Genomic DNA, 21,045 nt, shown 5'->3' on the forward strand with positions numbered 1-21,045 from the left:
AATATTTAGAAGACATTTATTTTACCTCATACTCCTTCTCTGTACCAGGATAGGGCAGTGTAGACCTGCAAAAGGAAACCATTTTTATATATCTGACACACACACAAACCTCCCCCACCCTACTTATCCCATGAATGTTAAGCAATCAAAGAGACTTTGGTATCCATCAGCATCTTAAAATGCTAAACAACAAGTGCAGATTAAAAAATTTAAATCTTTATTAAACTACATTATACTTTTTGTTAATTAGAGCATCAATCAACTTCATACGTCATAAACAACTTCAATTTTAAGCAAGCGTTTGTTGAGCAAATGTTTCCTAACTCGTAAAGTGCGCCACAGTATCTGCATTTTAATGGATGATCTCGTTTACAGAAGATTTATCACAAGGAACAAAATGAGACTGAAAAAAAAGGAAGATAAATGGAGGGGAGAAGACCAACTGAAAGATAGGATACAGCAAGGCTTCTCAATCTTTTTTTATGCCATCGATCAATAACATTAAGCAAGGGGTCCTTGGACCTTAGGCTGGGAACCCCTGGGATAGAGGAAAAGAAAATGTGAAAGGAAAATGGAGATCAGGTGGGGAGGGGGGAGGAAGAGAGAGACAGAGAAGACAAAACAAAACACATGCCAATTGGTTTCTTGGTTTCAAGTATCCTAGAAGTAAATGATCACATTCTCCTACTGCAGGAGTTGCTGGACTGGACAAGGCTTTTTCGCAGTCAAACCTTTGGGGTCTCTTAGTCATCAGCTGTGATAGGGATTGATCAAATTATAGATGGATAAGCACTGACCAAATTCAGTAATGAACTGCAAGAACTGTATCTGGTCATCAAGAACAATCAGAGAACATGCAAACACTAATATAAAATATAAAAGAATAATATTGGCTCAAACTGGGCTGACCAGAACTGCAAACTATCAACCATTCTGATCTCAGCACATCTTGGATTTCTATACATGAAGAGTGAATAATTTGAGGTCAGATATCAACAGGCACAAATGCCTCAATGGAGTAGCAAGGTGCCAGGCACGGCACAAACAAACTTTGTGTTTGGCTTCTCAGCTTTACATCAGCAATAGAGTTCTAACGCAACCGCTTCATGTCAACAGAATTGCAGACCCTGCAGCAAAACATACTTATGTTATTTACTTCTAAAGTCTATATAAATGTACTGTTCACTTATTGATTAGTTTTTAAATACTCTATCATAAACTGATCGCATACAGAGTCATAGAACATATAGTCGGTACCGAACTGCCTAGTCTCATCGACCTGCATCTGGACATAGCGCTCTATAGTCCTCCCACCCACATACTTATGCAAATTTCACTTAAACATTGAAATCTAATCTGCATCTATCACATCCGCCACAGCTCATTCCACTCTCCCACCAGTCTCCAAGTGAAGACACTCCCCTTAAACATTTCACCTTTCATCCTTAATCTCTAGTTCTAGTTGGAAACTAGTGGCAAAAGCCTGCTTGTGCTTACTCTATCTATACCCCTCATAGGTTTTGTTAGCTAGCCAGTTACCAAAGTCAGTCAGGGTGTTATTGGACAAGGACCTCGCAATACATTTCCTAAGGCTTTGCTTATCACTGGCAGTTTATTCTGCCTTGGGTGTGGCAGACCAGCTCATTGAGCTATTTGCTTCTTGAAGGCACCAGGAGACGATCAAATGTTTGAACAGGGTCCAAAAGCAGGCCAGGTCCAGGATATCTAGTCCATTTTACACTGTGTTACTAAGCACCAACTGAAAACAGGCACCAGCTGGAGACGTAATAAAGCAGAATTCCATCTAAACATAAAACTTAGCAACTAATGTAGAAGAAATACAAAGTTTAGTCACAATATTACACTTAGTGCGCTTGGGGGATTGACAACTGATTTTATTATGATGGTGTCTAAAGTCTAAATGGATTGCCAGACCAAAGCTATCTCCAACATTGATTGTTGTTTTTAAGCAATATGGGTCCATAATATGCCATACAGACTTAAAAATAGAAAGCAATAATAAATCTGCAGTGTACTTTATGATAAGCAACATGCACACAAGAGTTCTGCGATTTCCTCTTTAAACCTTTCCACTATGTGATTTTTTACAACTTTACTATAAAATCTACCGTCTATTTCTCTGATTAAGCTCTTAGACCTCTGAACAATTCCCCTGTTGTCTGACTGTATTCCAATAAACTGCCTTGGGATATTTTCCTACATTTTAATGATATTTCTAAATGCTAACAACAGGAATTCTGCAGATGCTGGAAATTCAAGCAACACACATCAAAGTTGCTGGTGAGCGCAGCAGGCCAGGCAGCATCTGTAGGAAGAGGTGCAGTCGACGTTTCAGGCCGAGACCCTTCGTCAGGACACAGGGTGCTGACGAAGGGTCTCGGCCTGAAACGCCGACTGCACCTCTTCCTACAGATGCTGCCTGGCCTGCTGCGTTCACCAGCAACTTTGATGTGTGTTTCTAAATGTTAGCTGCTTTTTGATCTTGTGACATTGGTTTGCATGTGAATTGCAGCAGTGATAAAAATGAAAATTATCTGTGTTTTTTCTGCTTTTTTGCATTAGTATATTTCTGAGATACAGACCTGTGCAAAAGTCTTTGGCACATACATATAGCTAGGGTGCCTAAGACTCTTGCACAGTACTGTAGTAATTTGAAGTATTGCGCTGTACTGCTGCCACAAAATAACACAAATTTCGTGACGTATGTGAGCAGTGATAAACCTGATTCTGATATGGGTCTCTGTTGTGGACTGAGAGTGGGAAGGGGGCAGGGAGAGGGGAATCATGGTTGGGAAAAGGGGAAAGGAGAGGGGAGGGAGCAGGAAGCACCAGAGAGACATTCTGTAATGATCAATAAACCAATTGTTTGGCATCAAATGACCTTGCCTGGTGTCTCAGGGCTGGGTGTGTCTGTCTGCACCCGCGCCACTCGCCGATGCTGGCACTCATTCTCTGCCACCTGTCCCATGTCCCTTCCGCTGCACTCCACCCTTGCCATTCCCAACATCCTTTGCTCTCGCCAAATTTACCAACTGGTTCTCCGTTCCCCATTACAGTACTGTGCAATTAACCAATATTCACTTGGCATTAATGCATGAAAGTTAAAAGATGGGTGGTCCAAAAACGAGATGCGGGTGTAAGCCTGTTAGTGGAAAGATGGAAACTGACCTTTTACTTATAATGATGACACTAATGTTGGGGCAGTCTCTAACAAAAGAAAATATCACGCTGTTGAATTTCTGAAGGTTTTTAGAACGTAATTCAAACTGACACTGACACTGATGCTGATCCAGGTAGGACACCTCAATTGAGAGATAATCAGATGAGCTAAAGGAAGTATATTGCCAAATAAGATTGCAATGGTAAAATCAGTCAAGGTCCTGGGGCAATTAAAGATAAAGATGTTACATTGCAAGGTTGGGAGGAATTAAGTTGAATGTAAGACTTAACTAAAATGCAAGCATCACTGAAGCAGGCAAAAACCAAGGAACAAGTTTATTAGCACAGAATTCTTAGAGCATAGAAGGGCAAAACAAAATTTAATGGCTTCTAACAACCATGAAATGATAAGCAACACACATAAAAGTTGCTGGTGAACGCAGCAGGCCAGGCAGCATCTCTAGGAAGAGGTACAGTCGACGCTTCCGGTCAAGACCCTTCATCAGGACTAACTGAAAGAAAAGCTAGTAAGAGAGTTGAAAGTTGGAGGGAGAGGGGGAGATGCGAAATGATAGGAGGAGACAGGAGGGGGAGGGATGGAGCCAAGAGCTGGACAATTGATTGGCAAAAAGGATATGAGAGGATCATGGGACAGGAGGCCTAGGGAGAAAGAAAAGGGGAAGGGGGGAAAACCAGAGGATGGGCAAGGGGAATAGTCAGAGGGACAGAGGGAGAAAAAGGAGAGAGAGAGAAAGAATGTGTGTATATAAATAAATAAATAATGGATGGGGTACGAGGGGGAGGTGGGGCATTAGCAGAAGTTTGAGAAGTCAATGTTCACGCCATCAGGTTGGAGGCTACCCAGAAATGATAAGGTTGATTTCCATTCCTTTCCCTAAGACTATTATTTATTTATTTACAGATACAGCATGGAACAGCCTTTGAGCCAAACAGCCCAGCAGCCCAAGACAACCTTGATTTAAACCTACTCCAATCATGGGACAATTTGCAATGACCAATTCATCTACCTAGTATGTCTTTGGATTGTGAGGGGAAACAGGAGCACACAGGGAAAACATAAGAACATAAGAAATAGGAGCAAGAGTGGACCACCTGGCCTGTCGAGCCTGCCCCGCCATTCAATAAGATCATGGCTGATCTGGCCATGGACTTATCTCCACCTACCTGCCTTTTCCCCATAACCCACAGTGATCAGTAACGCGAGGGCACAGATTTAAGCAAACAAACTTGGGTCCTAAGTTTTTCGCTGAATTCACAAATGAATGCACTGCCTGAAAGGGTGGTGGATGCATTTTAAAAGTGGAGTGGACCGATCCTTGGAGAAAAAAAAAATTATTACAGGAAGTGGGAAGATGTGATTGTCAGCTAACTTCCTGAGCCATCAAACAGATTTATATACTGTGGAACCTGGTTAATTATGCCATCAGTTAATGGGGGTAGCCATTCATTTGGGACAACGCTTAAAGAACAAAAAACTAAACAAGAAGGTAGACAGGATTCCCTTCCGTTTATTTGGGACACTAAGCCACTTAATTGGGACAGGAGACTATTGCCAAAAGGTTTCTAGCTAGCATCAGTTGTGTGCACTTCCGTGGCCAGTAGACACCACACTGTACTTACAGCGAACAGTTTTTTTTTTAATAGCATCAGTTGCATGTGTTTGTGTTCAAAAAGCAGTGATTTTTGTCACTGATGGTTGGCAAGAAATAAGCAGTGAGACAATTCTGAACTGTTTTGCTCACTGTGGTTTCAAGCATTCAGGCTTGGAGATGCCAGAAATGGACAGGAGTGAAAATGAAACAATTTCACTACTTTAACGAGGTAGAAACTACAAAGAATTTGAAGGTATCGACAATCATCTTGAATGTTACAATGAAATTGAAGATTGAGGATGCAAAATTCAAAAGCATTGTATGAAGGCAGTTCATTATCTGCACTGATTTTGTTCATTCAGTCAATCAAAAGAACACAGCAGTGTATACTGGATGAATTCCTCTGATGCAGTTTTATAGAATTGTAGAGGTAGCTGTAGTGTTCTATTTTTTCTGTATTTCATTTAAATACACATATTGCTACTGATTTAAATGGTAGTTTCTTTTTTATACTTTTTAAAATTATTTCCATGAAACTTTGACTAATTGGGACAGCCACTCAATTGGACCAAAATGTACTGGTCCTCATGTGTCCCAATTAACCAGAAATCTATACTTTATAATGTATTTATCATACTGGACAGTGATTCTTATGTATGACCCAATTGAGTGTAAAGGAAAGGAAAAGGGGAAAATAAAACTCCTTTAATTACTTTAAGTAATTCAAAGACTAAAGTGTGAATGAAGGCTACAACAGCAGAAGTAGGAATGAAAGGAGACTATTTAGCACCTAAGCCAAGGATCAAAGAAAAATTGTGAGGCTGTAAATAATTTTTTGAGACTAGGGATAACAGGAAAGCAGTCATGATCTGGAACAAATATTTATAGTAATGGTCTCAAGGCTTGCCTCATTGACAACCCCACCGACTTCCTGACAGCACAGATGACTGAACAGGCTGCACAGTGATACAGGGATGACTGGAACACTCTTGACATACAAAGAGCTGTGGAGTCTACACTGGGCAGTTAATATAAAAAAACAAAGACAACTCAACAAAGATGAGTCACCTAGGACAATTAGTGCAGAAGGATGTGTGGGATACTCAGAACAGTTATGACATGACGGAACTGTAAAACTGCGAAAGGAAAAAAAATCAGTAGTGTAGGTTCTGAAAGTTAAATATAAACCTTATCTTCTGTACACCGAAAAATATTCCATTTACTTTTAATCAAATGGGTTCAAAATAATACATAAAAGCAAAATAGTAATCAAGAAGCATGAATGCTGTAAACATTTTATATCCATAAGGAGACTGGGGAGGGGGATCATTGTGACCTTTATCAATGCCATGCAATTACAAAGTGGAAAGTGAAATTCTATTGTACATTTTAAAGCTGCTTCTGACTAAAGACACAGCTGTTCCTTACTAATGATCAAAGACTTTCAACACCCTCCCCCTCCCAGAACAAACAGCAAACTAAATAAGTCAATTGGACAGTGCAACATGAAAGAAAAATTGTGGGCTTTATGAATTACATAGTGAGAAATTAACAGGGAAACTGTGTCCATTTTTCCCCAAGGTTTTCCCTTCGATATTAAATGTAGAATGAGAAAACGTCACTGGCAGAAATAACAAAGGCTTCTATAATAAGCTATTCTTGGAGTCCAAGATGAATGTAGTAATGTAGTTCATTAAGTCAAAGTGATTTGAAACCTGATTGTAACGTACAATGCAATACAATGATATCCACAGTGCACACACACAGTGCTAAATTGGGCAATGTTATTCCTATACTTTTTTCCCTAACAATTCCCATTTTTTGCCTCATTTCAAAGATAATGTCCTAGATTTTCCAAAACAAATAATGGCTGTTCTGCTATTTCCAAGTTGTATAAATGTGGTAAGTTTTTAAAGAGTTTGAACATCAAAAACATTCATAATATTCCTATTATTTCATCGGTTTGACAGCTGGTTAAGCTTTGGGCAGTGCCTTAGTAAAGTATTTGTTTTCCGACTAGCTCGTGGCTTGCCACGTGATATGCATTTACAAGTTAAGGAACTGCCGTGCACAAGGCTTTAGTGACCATCTTGTAGCCGGTTCCTTTCAAGAAGCTGCAACTAGATGCGCAGCAGATACAGTAGCGGTTAGCGCGGCAGTGTTACAACTTGGGGCTCAGTTCCAGCGCCATTCTGTAAGGAGTCTCTGTACGTCCTTCCTGCAGAATGTGTCGGTTTTCTCCGGGTCTTCTTGTTTCCCCCCACAGCCCAAAAATGTACCAGGTAGGCTTCTCTAACTTCCGCTAATGCCCCACCTCCCCCTCGTACCCCATCTGTTATTTATTTTCATACACACTTTCTTTTTCTCAATCTCCTTTTTCTCCCTCTGCCCCTCTCACTATAACCCTTGCCCATCCTCTGGTTCCCCCCCGCCTTGTCTTTCTCGCCGGACCTCCTGTCCCATGATCCTCTCATATCCCCTTTGCCAATCACCTGTCCAGCTCTTGGCTCCATCCCTCCCCCTCCTGTCTTCTCCTATCATTTTGGATCTCCCCCTCCCCCTCCCACTTTCAAATCTCTTACTAACTCTTCCTTCAGTTAGTCCTGACGAAGGGTCTCGGCCTGAAACGTCGACTGTACCTCTTCCTAGAGATGTTGCCTGGCCGGCTGTGTTCATCAGCAACTTTGATGTGTGTTGCAGGTAGGTTAAGTGGTCATTGGAAATTGTCCCAATTATACTATCATTAATCGGGTTTCTCGGAGGTTGCTGGGGAGTGGCTCAAAGGGCTGGAAGGGTCTACTCTGCGCTAAATCAATAAATCAATAAATAAATGGATCCATCAATGCCAGATAATTACTAATAATTATGGTGGAAAGGGGGAAACAAATGTGAGTGGCTTATTAATGCCTGAACAGTCCAGACCGATGAGATTTTCTCTTTATTTTGTGTAGACAAAGACATCGCGAAAACACCAAATCACAGTACGGAACTGCATTCCAATTCGACCTTTAAATTACTACCCCATTTCCAAGTGTAAACATGCAACCCTAAGGGTCAACAAGTGTTCAAATTAACCAGGGACATTTAAAATGCAAGGCCAATTTAGAAGAGACAGGTTAAGGCAAGCAAATAATGTTTTACCTCGTGATACTACTCGCCTACCGAGACTGTCATATAATTGTCCATTTCCAGTGATCCCCATATCAAGATCTGTGGTGGCAGGCCCCATGGACAAAAGCTGGTGTCCCCCCGCCACCATCCCAGGTTAGCAAGACCCAGAGTTGGAGCCTTGATTGGTGAGTCTTGGATCGATTCCAGAAGTTGAAGCCTGAAGTGAGTCCAGAGGGTGAGGGCCAAAGGTCGAAGCTGTAGGGTGGGCATGTCTCAGATGTTGGAGAGCCAGCATCTGGCGAGCCTGAGTGACTGGGGAAAAGAAATGGAGATCTGAGGCCCAGAGGCAGCCTGTCCTAGGTTAGAGGCCTGTTTGTATGTGTGTGTGGTTTTGTTGCTGTTGTTCAGAAACAGGTTGGAGATCACTGGCACATGTTGTGAAATCTGTTGTTTTGTGGCAGAAGTACATTGCAATACATAATTTTTTTGAATGTCAATTACAATGAAGGAATATATATATATAAAATTAAAATCAATTAAACTGTGCTAAAAGAGAGCAACAGAAAAAGATACGGAGGTAGTGTTCATGAGTTCATTACCCATTCAGAAATCCGATGGCGGACAGGATGAAGCTGTTGTGTTTTCAGGTTCCTGTACCTCCTCCTCGATGGTACAAATGAGAAGAGAACATGTCCTGGGTGATGGGTGCCACCTTCTTGAGGCACTGCCTTGACGCACAGTGCCCATGATGGTGCTGGCTGAGTTTACAACTTCCTGCAGCGTTTTCCGATCCTGTGCAGTGGCTCCTACATGCCAGACAGTGATATAACCAGTCAGAATGCTCTTCTCGTACATCTGTAGAGATTTGTGAGAGTCTTTGGTGACATACCAAGTCTTCTCAAACTCCTGAAGTAACATAGCCACTGTTGTGCTTTCTTTGTAATTGCATCAATGAGTTGGGTCCAGGATAGACCTTCAGAGATGCTGACACTCAGGAACTTGAAACTGCTCACCCTTTCCACTTCTGATCACTCGATGAGGACTGGTGTGTGTTCCCTCAACTTCCCCTTCCTGAAATCCATAATCAATTCCTTTGCCTTACTGACATTGAGTGTACAGACACCACAACTCAATCAGCTGATCTATTTCACTCCTATGTACATCCTCGTCACCATTTGAAATTCTGCCATCAGTAGTTGTGTTGTCAGCGAATTTACAGATGGCATTTGAGCTGTGCCTAGCCACATGATCAGGGGTGTGGAGATTAGACCAGTGAGCTAAGCACGCATCTTTGAGATGCATCAGCGTTGGTTGTCAGCAGGGAGAGGATGTTATTTACAATCCGCACCACCTGCGGTCTCCAGGTGAAGAAGTCAAAGATCCAGCTGCAGAGGGAAGTACAGAGGCCCAGGTTTTAGAGCTTATGATTAGTGCTGATTGTATTAATCACACAAGCTTGTGATTAGTACGACTGCGTAGAACATTGAGCTGTAATCAATAAACAGCAGCCTAAGGTAGGTATTACTATTGTCTAGATGATCCAAGGCCAAGTGGAGAGACAGTGAGAATGCATCCGCTGTCGACTGACTGTTGCTGTTGTTTGTATTGTTCTGCTGAACATTAGGGACAGGCTATGTTGGCACCGAAATCTGTGGCGATACTTGGCAATCCATAGGTTGTGCTGCTTGGTAATGCAAACAACATATTTCACTTTATGTTTCAATGTACAGTACTGTGCAAAAGTATATATATGAGCTAAGGTGCCCAAGACTTTACACAATACTGTAGTAATTTTATGTATTGCACTGTACTGCTGCCATAAAAAAAGACCATGACATATGTGAGTGATGATAATCCTGATTCTGATTTGGGTCTCTATTGTGGACTGAGAGTGGGAAGGGGGCAGGGAGAGGGGAATCATGGAGGGAGTGGGAAGCACCAGATAGACATTCTGTAATGATCAATAAACCAATTGTTTGGAATCAAATGACCTTGCTTGGTGTCAACACCATGCCTCCCCTGCCCCTGGCATTTCTTCTCTGTCACCTGTCCCACACCCCTCCCGCGGTACTCCACCATTGCCATTCCCAACATCCTTTGCTCCCACGAGACTTCACAAATTTGCTCTCTGCTCCACATTTACAACAGCCTTGCTATATATGTGTACTCAGACTTTTGTACAGTACTGTATATGTGATAAACAAATGAATGTGAATCCCTTCACTGCCTCCTAGTTAGAAGAGAATTAGAATTAAATATGAATGCTTCTCTTTTCTTGCAAGCTTGCCCTGCGTGTATGAAAGCACTAGGCTTCAATATTCAAACAGTATCTCCTGTCGATTACTTAAAGCAAATTATAAACCCCTAATGCAAATATTATTCTAGCCGTCCTTTGCTGCACCAGCTCCCACTCTCTGGATTTCGCTGTTTACTGCGACCAGAATTATACACGGTATTCCAGTCTTCGCCTTACCTTGTACAAATTCAACATAATGTACTGATGCTTGTCCCCCTGGTCATGTATAGCAAGACTTGATTAAATAAATACAATGAACCAAGCTGAATTCTTAATTTTAAATGTTCTTAATAATAGTCTAGCTCACAATCATTTAAATCATTTCTCAAATATTTCCTTATATTGCCCTAATTGTTATTTTCAACTAAAAAGAATATATTCCCAGTCTACTCAGAACCCTATTATTGGTTGATCTCTTCCCTAGAGTTTAAAATGCAACCCAACCCAGCCTCATCTATAAAGTTAAATCAGTTTTGTTCCAGTTCCCCAGCCAAAAGACCTATAATTGTGAACAGTAACAGGCCTTATACTGAGCCCTTTGGCAATCCATTAATGTTTCTATGCCACGTCAACAAAGCTCTATTCAAAAGCATCCTTATGCATAGCCAACATTAAAATCCATTTCTGAAGCTTAGCTCCTGTTCTTTGCAGTCCTATTTTTTAAATTATGTCCATATTTTGTTGAAATCTAAAATATTACTTATTCAGAACTTCCACCTTAACTAGCCCTGTTATTTCTATCAAAAAAGACAAATCTGTTAAGTGTTTATTAATCATTCCAACCATAAATCCATACATAACCTGGATGACATAAGTTACATTAATATATTTTAATTTTTTAAAGAAAATCAAGGACATGACAAATGTTCTGATCAAAGAAGGAAAATTAACACTTTCTAAAGGCAGCATCTTTCATTGTAAATAAAACCTTAATTTCTTGATTTTCATTCTTACATCTGAGCAGTAATTAAAGTCCTTAATTGGTTGTAAAACATATGGAAATATCCTCAAGTCACAAAAATCATTTTATAAATGCAAGCTCTTCTATCAAATTTGGAAATGCACTACTTTCTATGAAAACAATTGAACACAATTTAATAACAACAGTAAATAAAATGGTTTGTGCTTAAAGACAGAGACATCAGATATTGGTCATAATACCAGGTATTGTGATTAAATCAGGCTTTCAGATAATTTACATTTTGCTGTTCTAAAGTTGCTTATTTGAATTACTCAATTTTATTTTGCATATAATGTAATGTTCTTCAAGAGTAGAATCAATACAAGTTGGACTGTTTAGTAACACTATGACCATTTTGTACTACGATGGGTATTATTTTTGTCTTGTAAAAATGAGCTTGTTCCATATACACAGACCAACATCTGCATGAAGATGATGCCACACAGATCATTTTTAAATCTTTCCCCTCCCAACTTAAACCTATGCCCTCTCGTTTTTTTAATTCCTGTTTCTGGGAAAAAAGAAGTGTGTATTTATCGTATTTATTCTCCTCATGACTTTATACACCTCTATAATATCACCCCTCAGTTGTTGAGTCCAGGCAATGTTTTCTGCGCAATTTCCAGCTTAATGACATCTTTCCAATAACAGAATAACTGAAACTGTACAAAATACTCCAGATGTGGCCTCACCAACATCTTATACAACCAACTGTGACATAACATCCCAACTCCCGTAATCAGTGTCCTGGCTGATGAAGGCTGGCATGCATCTTCTTCACCACATTGTCCACCTGAGTTGCCACTTTCAAGGATCTACGTAGTTGCACTCCCAGGTCCCTCTGTTCTACAACACCTCCCAGGGCCCGACCACTCACTGTGAAAAGTCTCAGCCTGGTTTGACTTCTGAAAATGCAATGTCTTGCACTTATCTGAAATGAATGCCATTTGCCAATCGTTGGCTCACTTACTTAGCTGATCAAGATTCCCTTGTAATTTTCAATAACCTTTCTCACTACTAATCTTAATGTCATCTGCAAAGTTAGTGTAAGGCTAGTACAGTGCCAGCTATAAGATCAGGATTCAAATCCCACTGCTGTCTGTAAGGAGTTTGTACACTCTGCCTGTGACCGCGTAAGTTTCCTCTAGGTACTCTGCCATTCTTCCACAATCCAAAGATGTAAGATCATAAGTAATGATTTGTGGGCATGCTATGTTGACGCAAGAAGTGTGGCAATTGTGGGCTGTCCAGCACAATCCTCACTGATTTGATTTGAGACTATGTTTCAATGTACATGTGACAAATAAAGCTAAAAGTTTATTTAATCTTTTCCAAGTTACTAACCATGCCTTGCACATTTACATCAGGAAATTATTACCCCTCAACCATCAGGCTCCTGAACCAGTGGGGATAACTTCACTCACCCCATCACCAAACTGTTCCCACAACCTATGGACCCACTTTCAAAGACACCTCATTACAAGTTCTCGACATTTATTGCTTATTTATTTATTTATTTATTATTTTTTCTTTCTTTATGTATTTGCAACTTGTTGTCTTTTGCACACTGATTGTCTGGCCTGTTGGTATAGTCTTTCGTTGATTCTATTATGGTTACCGGATTTATTGAGTATGCCGTTAATAAAATAAATAAATAAATCTGAAGCTAGGGTGTCCAAGACTTTGCACTTAACTGTATTTGGCAATCTGGAATGGAGAGCAAAGGATATTGAAAATGGCGAGGGTGGAGCATTGCAGGAGGGTTGCAGAACTGGTGCCAGAGAAGGAGTGCCAGGGGCGGGGGGTGCAGACACACCCAGCCCTGAAACACCGGGCAAGGTTATAGGATTCAAATCTCTCTAGGGCTTTCCATTCCTTTTCCTTTCCCTTCCCCTTTTCCCAGCAATGATTCCCCTCTCCCTGCCTCCTTCCAACTCTCAGTCCAAAATAGAGACCTATATCAGAATCAGGTTTATCAGCACTCTATATGTCATAAATTAGTTTTTTTTTGCACTGGCATACAGTGGAACACGTAACATTACTACAGTCGTGTGCAAAGTTCTCAGACACCCTAGCTATATATATGTGTCTAAGACTTTTGCATATTACTGTATATGGCAAAGTAATTGTGATGCTTCTTCTTTGGTAGTCCTTCAGAATCTATTATTGTTTTATGGTGTATGACCGCAATAATCTGCAGATTAGTGAAGACAGTTCAATACATCATAAGAACCACCCTCACTGCCTCATCAGCCATAAATGAATGGTGGAGCAGACTCGATGGGCCAAATGGCCTAATTCTGCTCCTACATCTTCTAGTCTGTTCCTGTTGCAGGGGCTTTTGTGTGCTCTTCACATTTTGCCTTGATGTTCCAAATACCATCTTGGATGTGCCTTCTCTTCCACATTGGGGTTGGTAAGGGGTTGAAGTACATCAACAGGTAAAGATATTTATAAGGAGATGGAAGTTAAGCCACTAGAGTAATAGGAAGAACAGGCAGGGTCAGGTAAGTGAACATGGTGGGACTAACAATCCAAACTGTATTCATTTCAATGCAAGTAAAATGGGTAAGAGCCTGTACTAGTATATTTTTTAAACAATGCTGTAGTCATTACAGAAGCTTGGTAAAGAGAGGGGCGAGACTGGCAGATCAATTTTCAATGGTTGAAATGTTTCATATATGACAGATAGGATGTTAAACAGGTGGGGGAGTTACATTACTGGAGAATGTGACTGATGAACTTATAGAGCCATCTTGGAGGACTCATCCAGCAAGACCATCTGGATGGAACTCGAAATAAGAGAAGTTAGTGCTAAGAGGAGGCTATACTTATAGGCTTCCCAGTAAGCCAGTAGAAGACAGAGGAATGGACATTTAGGGGAAACGTGGAAAGACGCAAAAACAACAGTTGTTACAGTAGGTAATATTAATTTCTCCAACACTGACCGGGTTTCCCTAACTGACAGAGGCTTAGATAGGGCAGAATGTGTTATGTGCATCCAGGAGGGTTTCTTGAAACAGTGTTTGGATAACCCAACCAAGTAAGGGGCTATATTAGAAACTGGTCATGTGATCAGTTTCATTGGGGATGAACTTTTAGGAAAAATTTTCCTAATTCCCTAAGTTTTGAGACAGTTATGCGTAAGGATAAAACTGGAACTTGGTGAATGCTAAATTGGAGGAAGGCTAATTACAACAGTATGATGCAGGAACTAGGGAAAGTAGATTGGGAATGGCTACTTTGGGGCAAATCCATAACTGACGTGCGACAGTAGGTTAACGGTTTTGCACAACATTGTCGGCTGAAGAGTCCGAACTATGCTATAATGTTCTATGTTCATGTGAGGATGAAAGGGTGGCAAAGTTTGGAAACCCTGGACGAAGAAATGTTGAAAGAACAGCAAAAAAGAAAAAGGAAGCATATATGAGGTTTAAGAAACAGACACCAGACAAGACCCTTGAAGAATGGATGGCACAGTAGCTCAGCAGTTGGCAAAATCCTTTACAGTGCTAGCAATCAGAAGATCGGGGTTCAATTCCAGCACTTTATGCCAGGGAAATACTGTTTTACAAATTCAATTTGGTTTCCTAAGGAAGTAATAAAGATGATTGATGAGGTTGTCTTCGTGGACTTTAGTCAAATATTTGACAAGATGCCCCATATAAGAAAAACTACAACAGGAATAAGCACTATGGAATAATATTTAGGCACACAAAATCATTTTGTTATTTCACTTAGTTGAAAGGATGCAGCACACAGATTTCCTTTATTTACTATTTGTGCAGATTTTCAAGTAGCTTAAGGCACTCAATGGTACCTATTGTAAGAAGACAGAAAAATATTGGCCTACACACATGAGAAAATGGGCAGATGCTGGGAATCCAGAGAACACATACAAAATGCTGGAGGAGCTCAGCTGGTCAGGCAGTATCTATGGAAAAAAGCACAGTCGACGTTTCGCCTGCTGAGTTCCTCCGGTGTTTGTGTGTATGTTGCAAAATGATGGTCCATCCATTTCCCACTGAATCAACAAGAGCCTCGGCTGCAGTGCCAAAGTATGGAAACTAACGAAAACTCCCAGCCTTTGTGTCATCAGACAATGCCTGCCACCAATAGTCCAGGCAGCACTGACACGTCAGCCACTTGGATTGCTGAAAACTAGGAGACACATCAATGCCCTTCAGAAAACAGACTTGCAATGTCCAAGGTTAGTCCCAAGCATCAAGTTCCCAGGTTAATCCCACTATCAGTTCTTTGCTCTCTACCATTTTATTGAGCTATTCTTTTGGAGAACTTCTCATTTGGTTGCAGTATGAGAATCACGAGAATTAGTTCATTAATTTTACTGTATGCAAGGAATCAGGTTTCTTGGGACACAAGCTAACAATGAACTCAGTGAGAAGATCCCACGTTAGCATCAGGTTTATTGTTACCGACTTACGTCATGAAATGTGTCACTTTGTGGGAGCAGTACTTTAAAGACAAACTTTTTAAAAATTACAAAATAAAGTGCAAAGAAAAAGGAATAATGAGGTCGTGCTTATGGGTTCATGGACAGTTCAGAAATCTGATGATGGAGGGAACGAAGCAGTTTTCGAATCACTGAAAACATTCTCAGAACAATCACAACATTCTGTTATGGTTATTATTCTATAGATTTATTGAGTATGCTCACAAGAAAATTAATCTCAGGGTTCTATATAGTAACATATCTGGACTTTGATAATAAATCTACTTTGAACTTTGAGTGTGGGTCCTTAGGTGATAGTAATGTGAAGCAGACATTTTCCGGATAGTGAGGGACCCTTCTTGGTGCCACCTATTGAAGATGACTTCAGTTATACCATAATGGAGTGGGCTGATTCTACAACCCTCTTCAGCTTCCTGCAATCTGCATTGGAGCCTCCATTCTAGACTGTGATGCAACCATTAGGAATGTTCTCTACCATACATCTGTGGAAACTTGCAAGTGTTTGGTGACACACCAAATCTCCTCAAACTCCATTTGAAGCAGTGCTGCTGCTGTGCCTTCTTCATGACTACATAAATGACTTGGACCCAGGATAGGTCCTCCGAGATATTGATGCCCAGGAACTTAAAAGCTGTTCACCCTTTCCACCTCTGATCCCTCAGTGAGAGCTGGTGCATGTTTACCTGACTTCCCCCTTCTAAAGTCTACAATCAATTCCATGGTCTTGCTGAGGTCGTGGTTGCAACACCACTAAAACGCAGATGGTTATTTGGGACCAGCCACAGAACTAAAATGAATCTAAAAAGAAAACTAAAATCCCCTTCTAAAAATGAATAGGAATCAGCTTCAAGAACAAATATAAAAAAAAAATCGGGGTAAGAATTGTTAGAACTTTAAACATTCCATCATGCATGGAATGCAAGTACAACATTGTGAACGCAAGAGATTCTGCAGATGCTGGAAATTCAGATCAACACACACAAAATGCTGGAGGAACTCAGCCGGTCAGGCAGCATCCAATGAGGGCAATAAGCTGTCGATGTTTTGGGCTGAGACCCTTCATCAGAACTTTCCGAAACATCCACCGCTTATTACCCTCAATAGATGTTGCCTGATCAGCTGAGTTCCTCCAGCATTTTGTGTTGACATTGTTAAAATGTTCTCGAACATTGCTGGCTATTTGGTACCACTGAATGGCAAGAATTATGGGGTGAGGTCTCACTGGCCATTCTGGTGCAGAGCCAGCCAATTTTAGGTAGAAAGGCCACTTGTTGTGCACTTTTGACAGGACAAAACAACATTATCCCAACAGTGACTGACTGGCAAGCTTGGGCAACTCACTAGTAACCTGAAGATCAGGCTCGATTACTTTCATTGCATTTCTGGTAATGACACTGTTGATTATTATCTTACGCACACAGTAAACCTAATAGATAGATTCCTGCAGCACAATGACTGCAAGAGTGGGAAGACAGAGGATTGGGAAGCTTTTAAAAACTTGCAGGAGGAAACTAGCAGGCCAGGCAGCATCTATAGGAAGAAGTACAGTCCACGTTTTGGGCCGAGACCCTATGTCCTGGTGAAGGGTCTCGGCCCAAAACATGGACTGTACTTCTTCCTATAGATGCTGCCCGGCCTGCTGCGTTCCACCAGCATTTTCTGTGTGTTGCTTAAATTTCCAGCATCTGCAGATTTCCTCGTGAGAAGGAAACTAAGAAGGTCAAAGGAAGGAAAAGATGAATTATGAAAGGAAGCTGGCAACTAATATCAAATAAGATACTAAGAGCTTTTTTTAAGTATATAAAGGGTAAAAGAGAGTCAAGGGTAGATATAGGACCAATACAAAATGACACTGGAGATATTGTAATGAGAGATGCAGAGATGGCAGAGGAACTAAATGCGTATTTTGCATCAGTCTTCACAGTGGAAGACGTCTGCAGTATACCGGACATTCAAGAGTGTCAGGGAAGTGAAGCTTGTGCAGTGAAAATTACGACTGAGAAGGTGCTCAGGAAGCTTAATGGTCTGAGGGTGGATGGAATGCACTCTCAGGTCCTGAAGGAAGTAGCTGGAGAGATTTGCAGAGGTGTTAACGATGATCTTTCAAGAACTGATAAATTCTGGCATGGTACCGGATGACTGGAAAATTGCAAATGTTACTCCGCTATTTATGAACGGTAGGAGGCAGCAGTGGTTGGGAAGCTGTTGGAATCGATTGTTAGGGATGAGATTATGGAGTACCTGGAGGCACATGACAAGATAGGCCAAAGCCAGCATGGTTTCCTGAAAGGAAAATCCTACCTGACAAACCTACTGCAATTCTTTGAGGAAATTACAAGCAGGGTAGACAATGGAGATGCAGTAGACGTGGTGTACTTGGATTTTCAGAAGGCCTTTCACAAGTTGCTGCACATGAGGTTGCTTAGCAAGATAACAGCCCATGGAATTACAGGGAAGTTACTAGAATGGGTGGAGCATTGGCTGGTCGGCAGAAAACAGAGTGGGAATAAAGGGATCCTATTCTGGCTGGCTGCCGGGAGTCCCACAGGGCTTGGTATTCGGACTGCTGCTTTTTACGATGTATGTCAATGATCTGGACTACGGAACACCCATAAGGAATGTTGCCAATAGCACACACTAGTAATCGCATTGGATACAAGTCAAACTAAAAAAAAATTCTGATTGATTAATTTAGTCAATAAGTTATCATATATAATCATGAAACAACACATCCCATATCAGTAAAATAAATTGTCACATTTTATATTATGTTTAGCTTCAGCCTTTCGTTTTGTTCTCATTGCTAAATTATAAACATGTTCTTCTGCCTCATTATATCTATATTAATTTTCACATTTCCTGAATCTAACACCGTATGCCAAACAAAAGGGGATATTCTAGCAACCAAACTCCAATGCAAATTACACTGGACAACGAAGATTTTACTTCCTGAATACTTTTGGGTGTATCGTATGGATTTTGGGCTGCTGATCATGAAAATCACCATGACATTTCCCTATCACGCACCATACTTTTGTAATTGTCTATATTTGTTATTTCAATTCATAATTCAATTAAAATGTTGCCCGCATTGTAAGCTACAAAATTTTCTATCCTGTCCAGGTATGCCTGGGCATGCTTAGGCAAGGCAGATGCTGCATGAAAGAACAGGTGTTAGAAGGGCTATAAAAACCTCACGTACACTCTGCTCTATGCATCATATTTACACGTATATCAGTTTGCGATCACGTTGATGCACACGTTCTACGTGCATAGCATATTGTGTGTACTCATTATAATAAAGTAATTGCATTTTCAGGAGTATGTGTGATAGCAAAATGTCTCACCAATGTTGCAACAGCCGCAATACTTTCCATTATATTTGTGCCGAGTATACACTTAAATCTCAAAGTCAGAGCACGACTCCCCTTATTAAGAGAGCCAATGAGCTCTACTTTGGGCGTAAAATTAGCGACCAAGACAAAGCCTGGGCTCCTCACATTTTTTGGATTCCCATTTAGACTTCATCCTCGCAAATCTTGGTGCTGTCAGTGACGAGCATGGTGGAAGGTTTCACCAGGATATTGTGGTCATGGAGAAATGGTATCAGGGCAAATGGAATCCATCAATGCTGGCTGATTATTGTTGGACATTTAAACGAGAAAGTTCAGACACTGAGTTCAACTAATCAACAAAATGTTTTTAGTTTAGTTGAACTACTGCAAAACATCAGCACCATTATGCAATTAAACACATTATATTGAATAAAAGTTAATTTCTTCTTTCTCGAAATTCCAACGTGATACAAGTAGTTTGAAATTAAATATTTGTGTTCAGCTTCAAGTGGTCTATCATAATGGAAAAATATTTCCAAGGAAGCAACACTTTTGAAAAAATTTGTTGACCAGTGTAATAAAACACCATTTAATATCAGCAAATTAATTTTAGGAATTATAATTATATAATTAAAGTGCTATACAACTGAGCAGTTTGTGATGTAATATTTCACTAGACAGAAAATTTTCAATCTTGGTTGTGTTGGTTTTATGTAATTGATTCTTATACTGAAAAGGAAACATATTAATTCACCCATTCAAATTGCCCTTATAATACATGGCAAGACTATGTAGTTAATTCTGCTGTTTGTTCCAAATGCACACTTCTGATCACAAACCAAGTTTGTGAGGACTAATTTGTAACCAGCGTGGGTATAACAATATTTTCACAGAACTGCATTACACTTTCTTGCAACTTTAGCGACACAAGCAGCACTGTCAATCCCACACAGTTCTCAGGATACTAAAGAACACATATAACATCAACTCTCACTTCATGAGATCATGAGCGATAGCAGAGGTTCTGTTGCTACCACAACAAACGCAGTAAAATATATAACCTCTGTTCAGATATAGAAAACGCCCAGATATAGCAGGGCTTCAGAAAACAAAAGTTTGATCCAAAACTTCAAAGAGCAGTACTATTAGTGTCATAGTTAAGATGATACTCACTGGATAAACTGTAATCCTTTCTGAATTTCCTGCCACCTATTATTTCTATCCTTGGAAACATTGGTCATGTTATCCTTCACGCTCACTTCCTCTAACAATGCAGATTCTAAGTTAGAAAGAGAAAAAATAAAATCATTATTAAAGAAACAAAATCACTCAACAAAAATCTTAAAGAAATTTACATTAAAAACAAACTTGTTTGCAGTAACTGCAATGAAAAAAGCATCTTTTTGCTTATGTATAAACATGAACTATAGCTCAAATGATGGAAAGTTAAACCTCATAATACTTGTAAAATTGCCAGAACTGCTTCACGATTTATTAATGCAATCATATTTATCACAGGCATTTACAACTTGCACTTAGGTGTTTGGTCTCAGCTTAATTAGCATGACTAGCTTCAGGAAGTTGTGAGATTTGTTAAGTCTCCTCATCACAGAAACTTATCATTAACACTCTCTTTCTCGTAATTGAAATCCTAAAGCAAAAACATGCAGGTATTGGAAGACAGAAGAACAGAAATTGCTGCAGATACACGGTAGGTCAGCCAGCATTTACTGAGGAAGAAACTGCACGCTGTTAATTTACTAATTATTTACCATCTTCAGTTCAAAACTAACCCCATCAATTGAATCAATGCTGATCTTGTATTAAGAAAATACTTTCTGTAGCTATTTATACAAACTAAAATGTTGAATCTAATAAAATTGTCAATGGACTTTTGGAACTAAAACGTCCAAAGTCTACCAACCTAATAGCAGTTCTCTAGCCATTACATATGTTTGAGTTCCCATTAAACTTGATTGGATAGACTTAATCGTTTCTATATTAAATGTATTTTCCATGAATCTCATGATAATTAATAGTGATCCATCCTTTCTGCACTAAACAGCAGAACAATA

The 21,045-nt window shown here is 40.1% G+C and overlaps 1 protein-coding gene and 1 long non-coding RNA gene across 3 annotated transcripts in view; one reads left to right on the plus strand and one right to left on the minus strand.

The window, feature by feature from the left end:
• The window catches only part of LOC140203126 (uncharacterized), a 79,716-nt gene extending 75,493 nt beyond the window's left edge, over nucleotides 1–4,223 (plus strand). Inside the window, exon 3 of the long non-coding RNA XR_011887289.1 lies at nucleotides 4,103–4,223. This is a non-coding gene — a long non-coding RNA (uncharacterized lncRNA). The remainder of the gene's footprint in view (nucleotides 1–4,102) is intronic.
• The window catches only part of zc3h7a (zinc finger CCCH-type containing 7A), a 105,090-nt gene that overhangs the window by 64,673 nt on the left and 19,372 nt on the right, over nucleotides 1–21,045 (minus strand). For both annotated transcript variants that reach the window (XM_072268964.1, XM_072268963.1), the window contains 2 exons: nucleotides 20,144–20,249; nucleotides 26–65 (listed from right to left, as the gene is read on the minus strand). In XM_072268964.1, the coding sequence (XP_072125065.1) occupies nucleotides 26–65; nucleotides 20,144–20,211 (108 nt within the window). In that variant the 5' untranslated portion in view covers nucleotides 20,212–20,249. The remainder of the gene's footprint in view (nucleotides 1–25; nucleotides 66–20,143; nucleotides 20,250–21,045) is intronic.

This window comes from Mobula birostris, chromosome 9 (assembly GCF_030028105.1).
Source record: "Mobula birostris isolate sMobBir1 chromosome 9, sMobBir1.hap1, whole genome shotgun sequence".
Classification (NCBI taxonomy): domain Eukaryota; kingdom Metazoa; phylum Chordata; class Chondrichthyes; order Myliobatiformes; family Myliobatidae; genus Mobula; species Mobula birostris.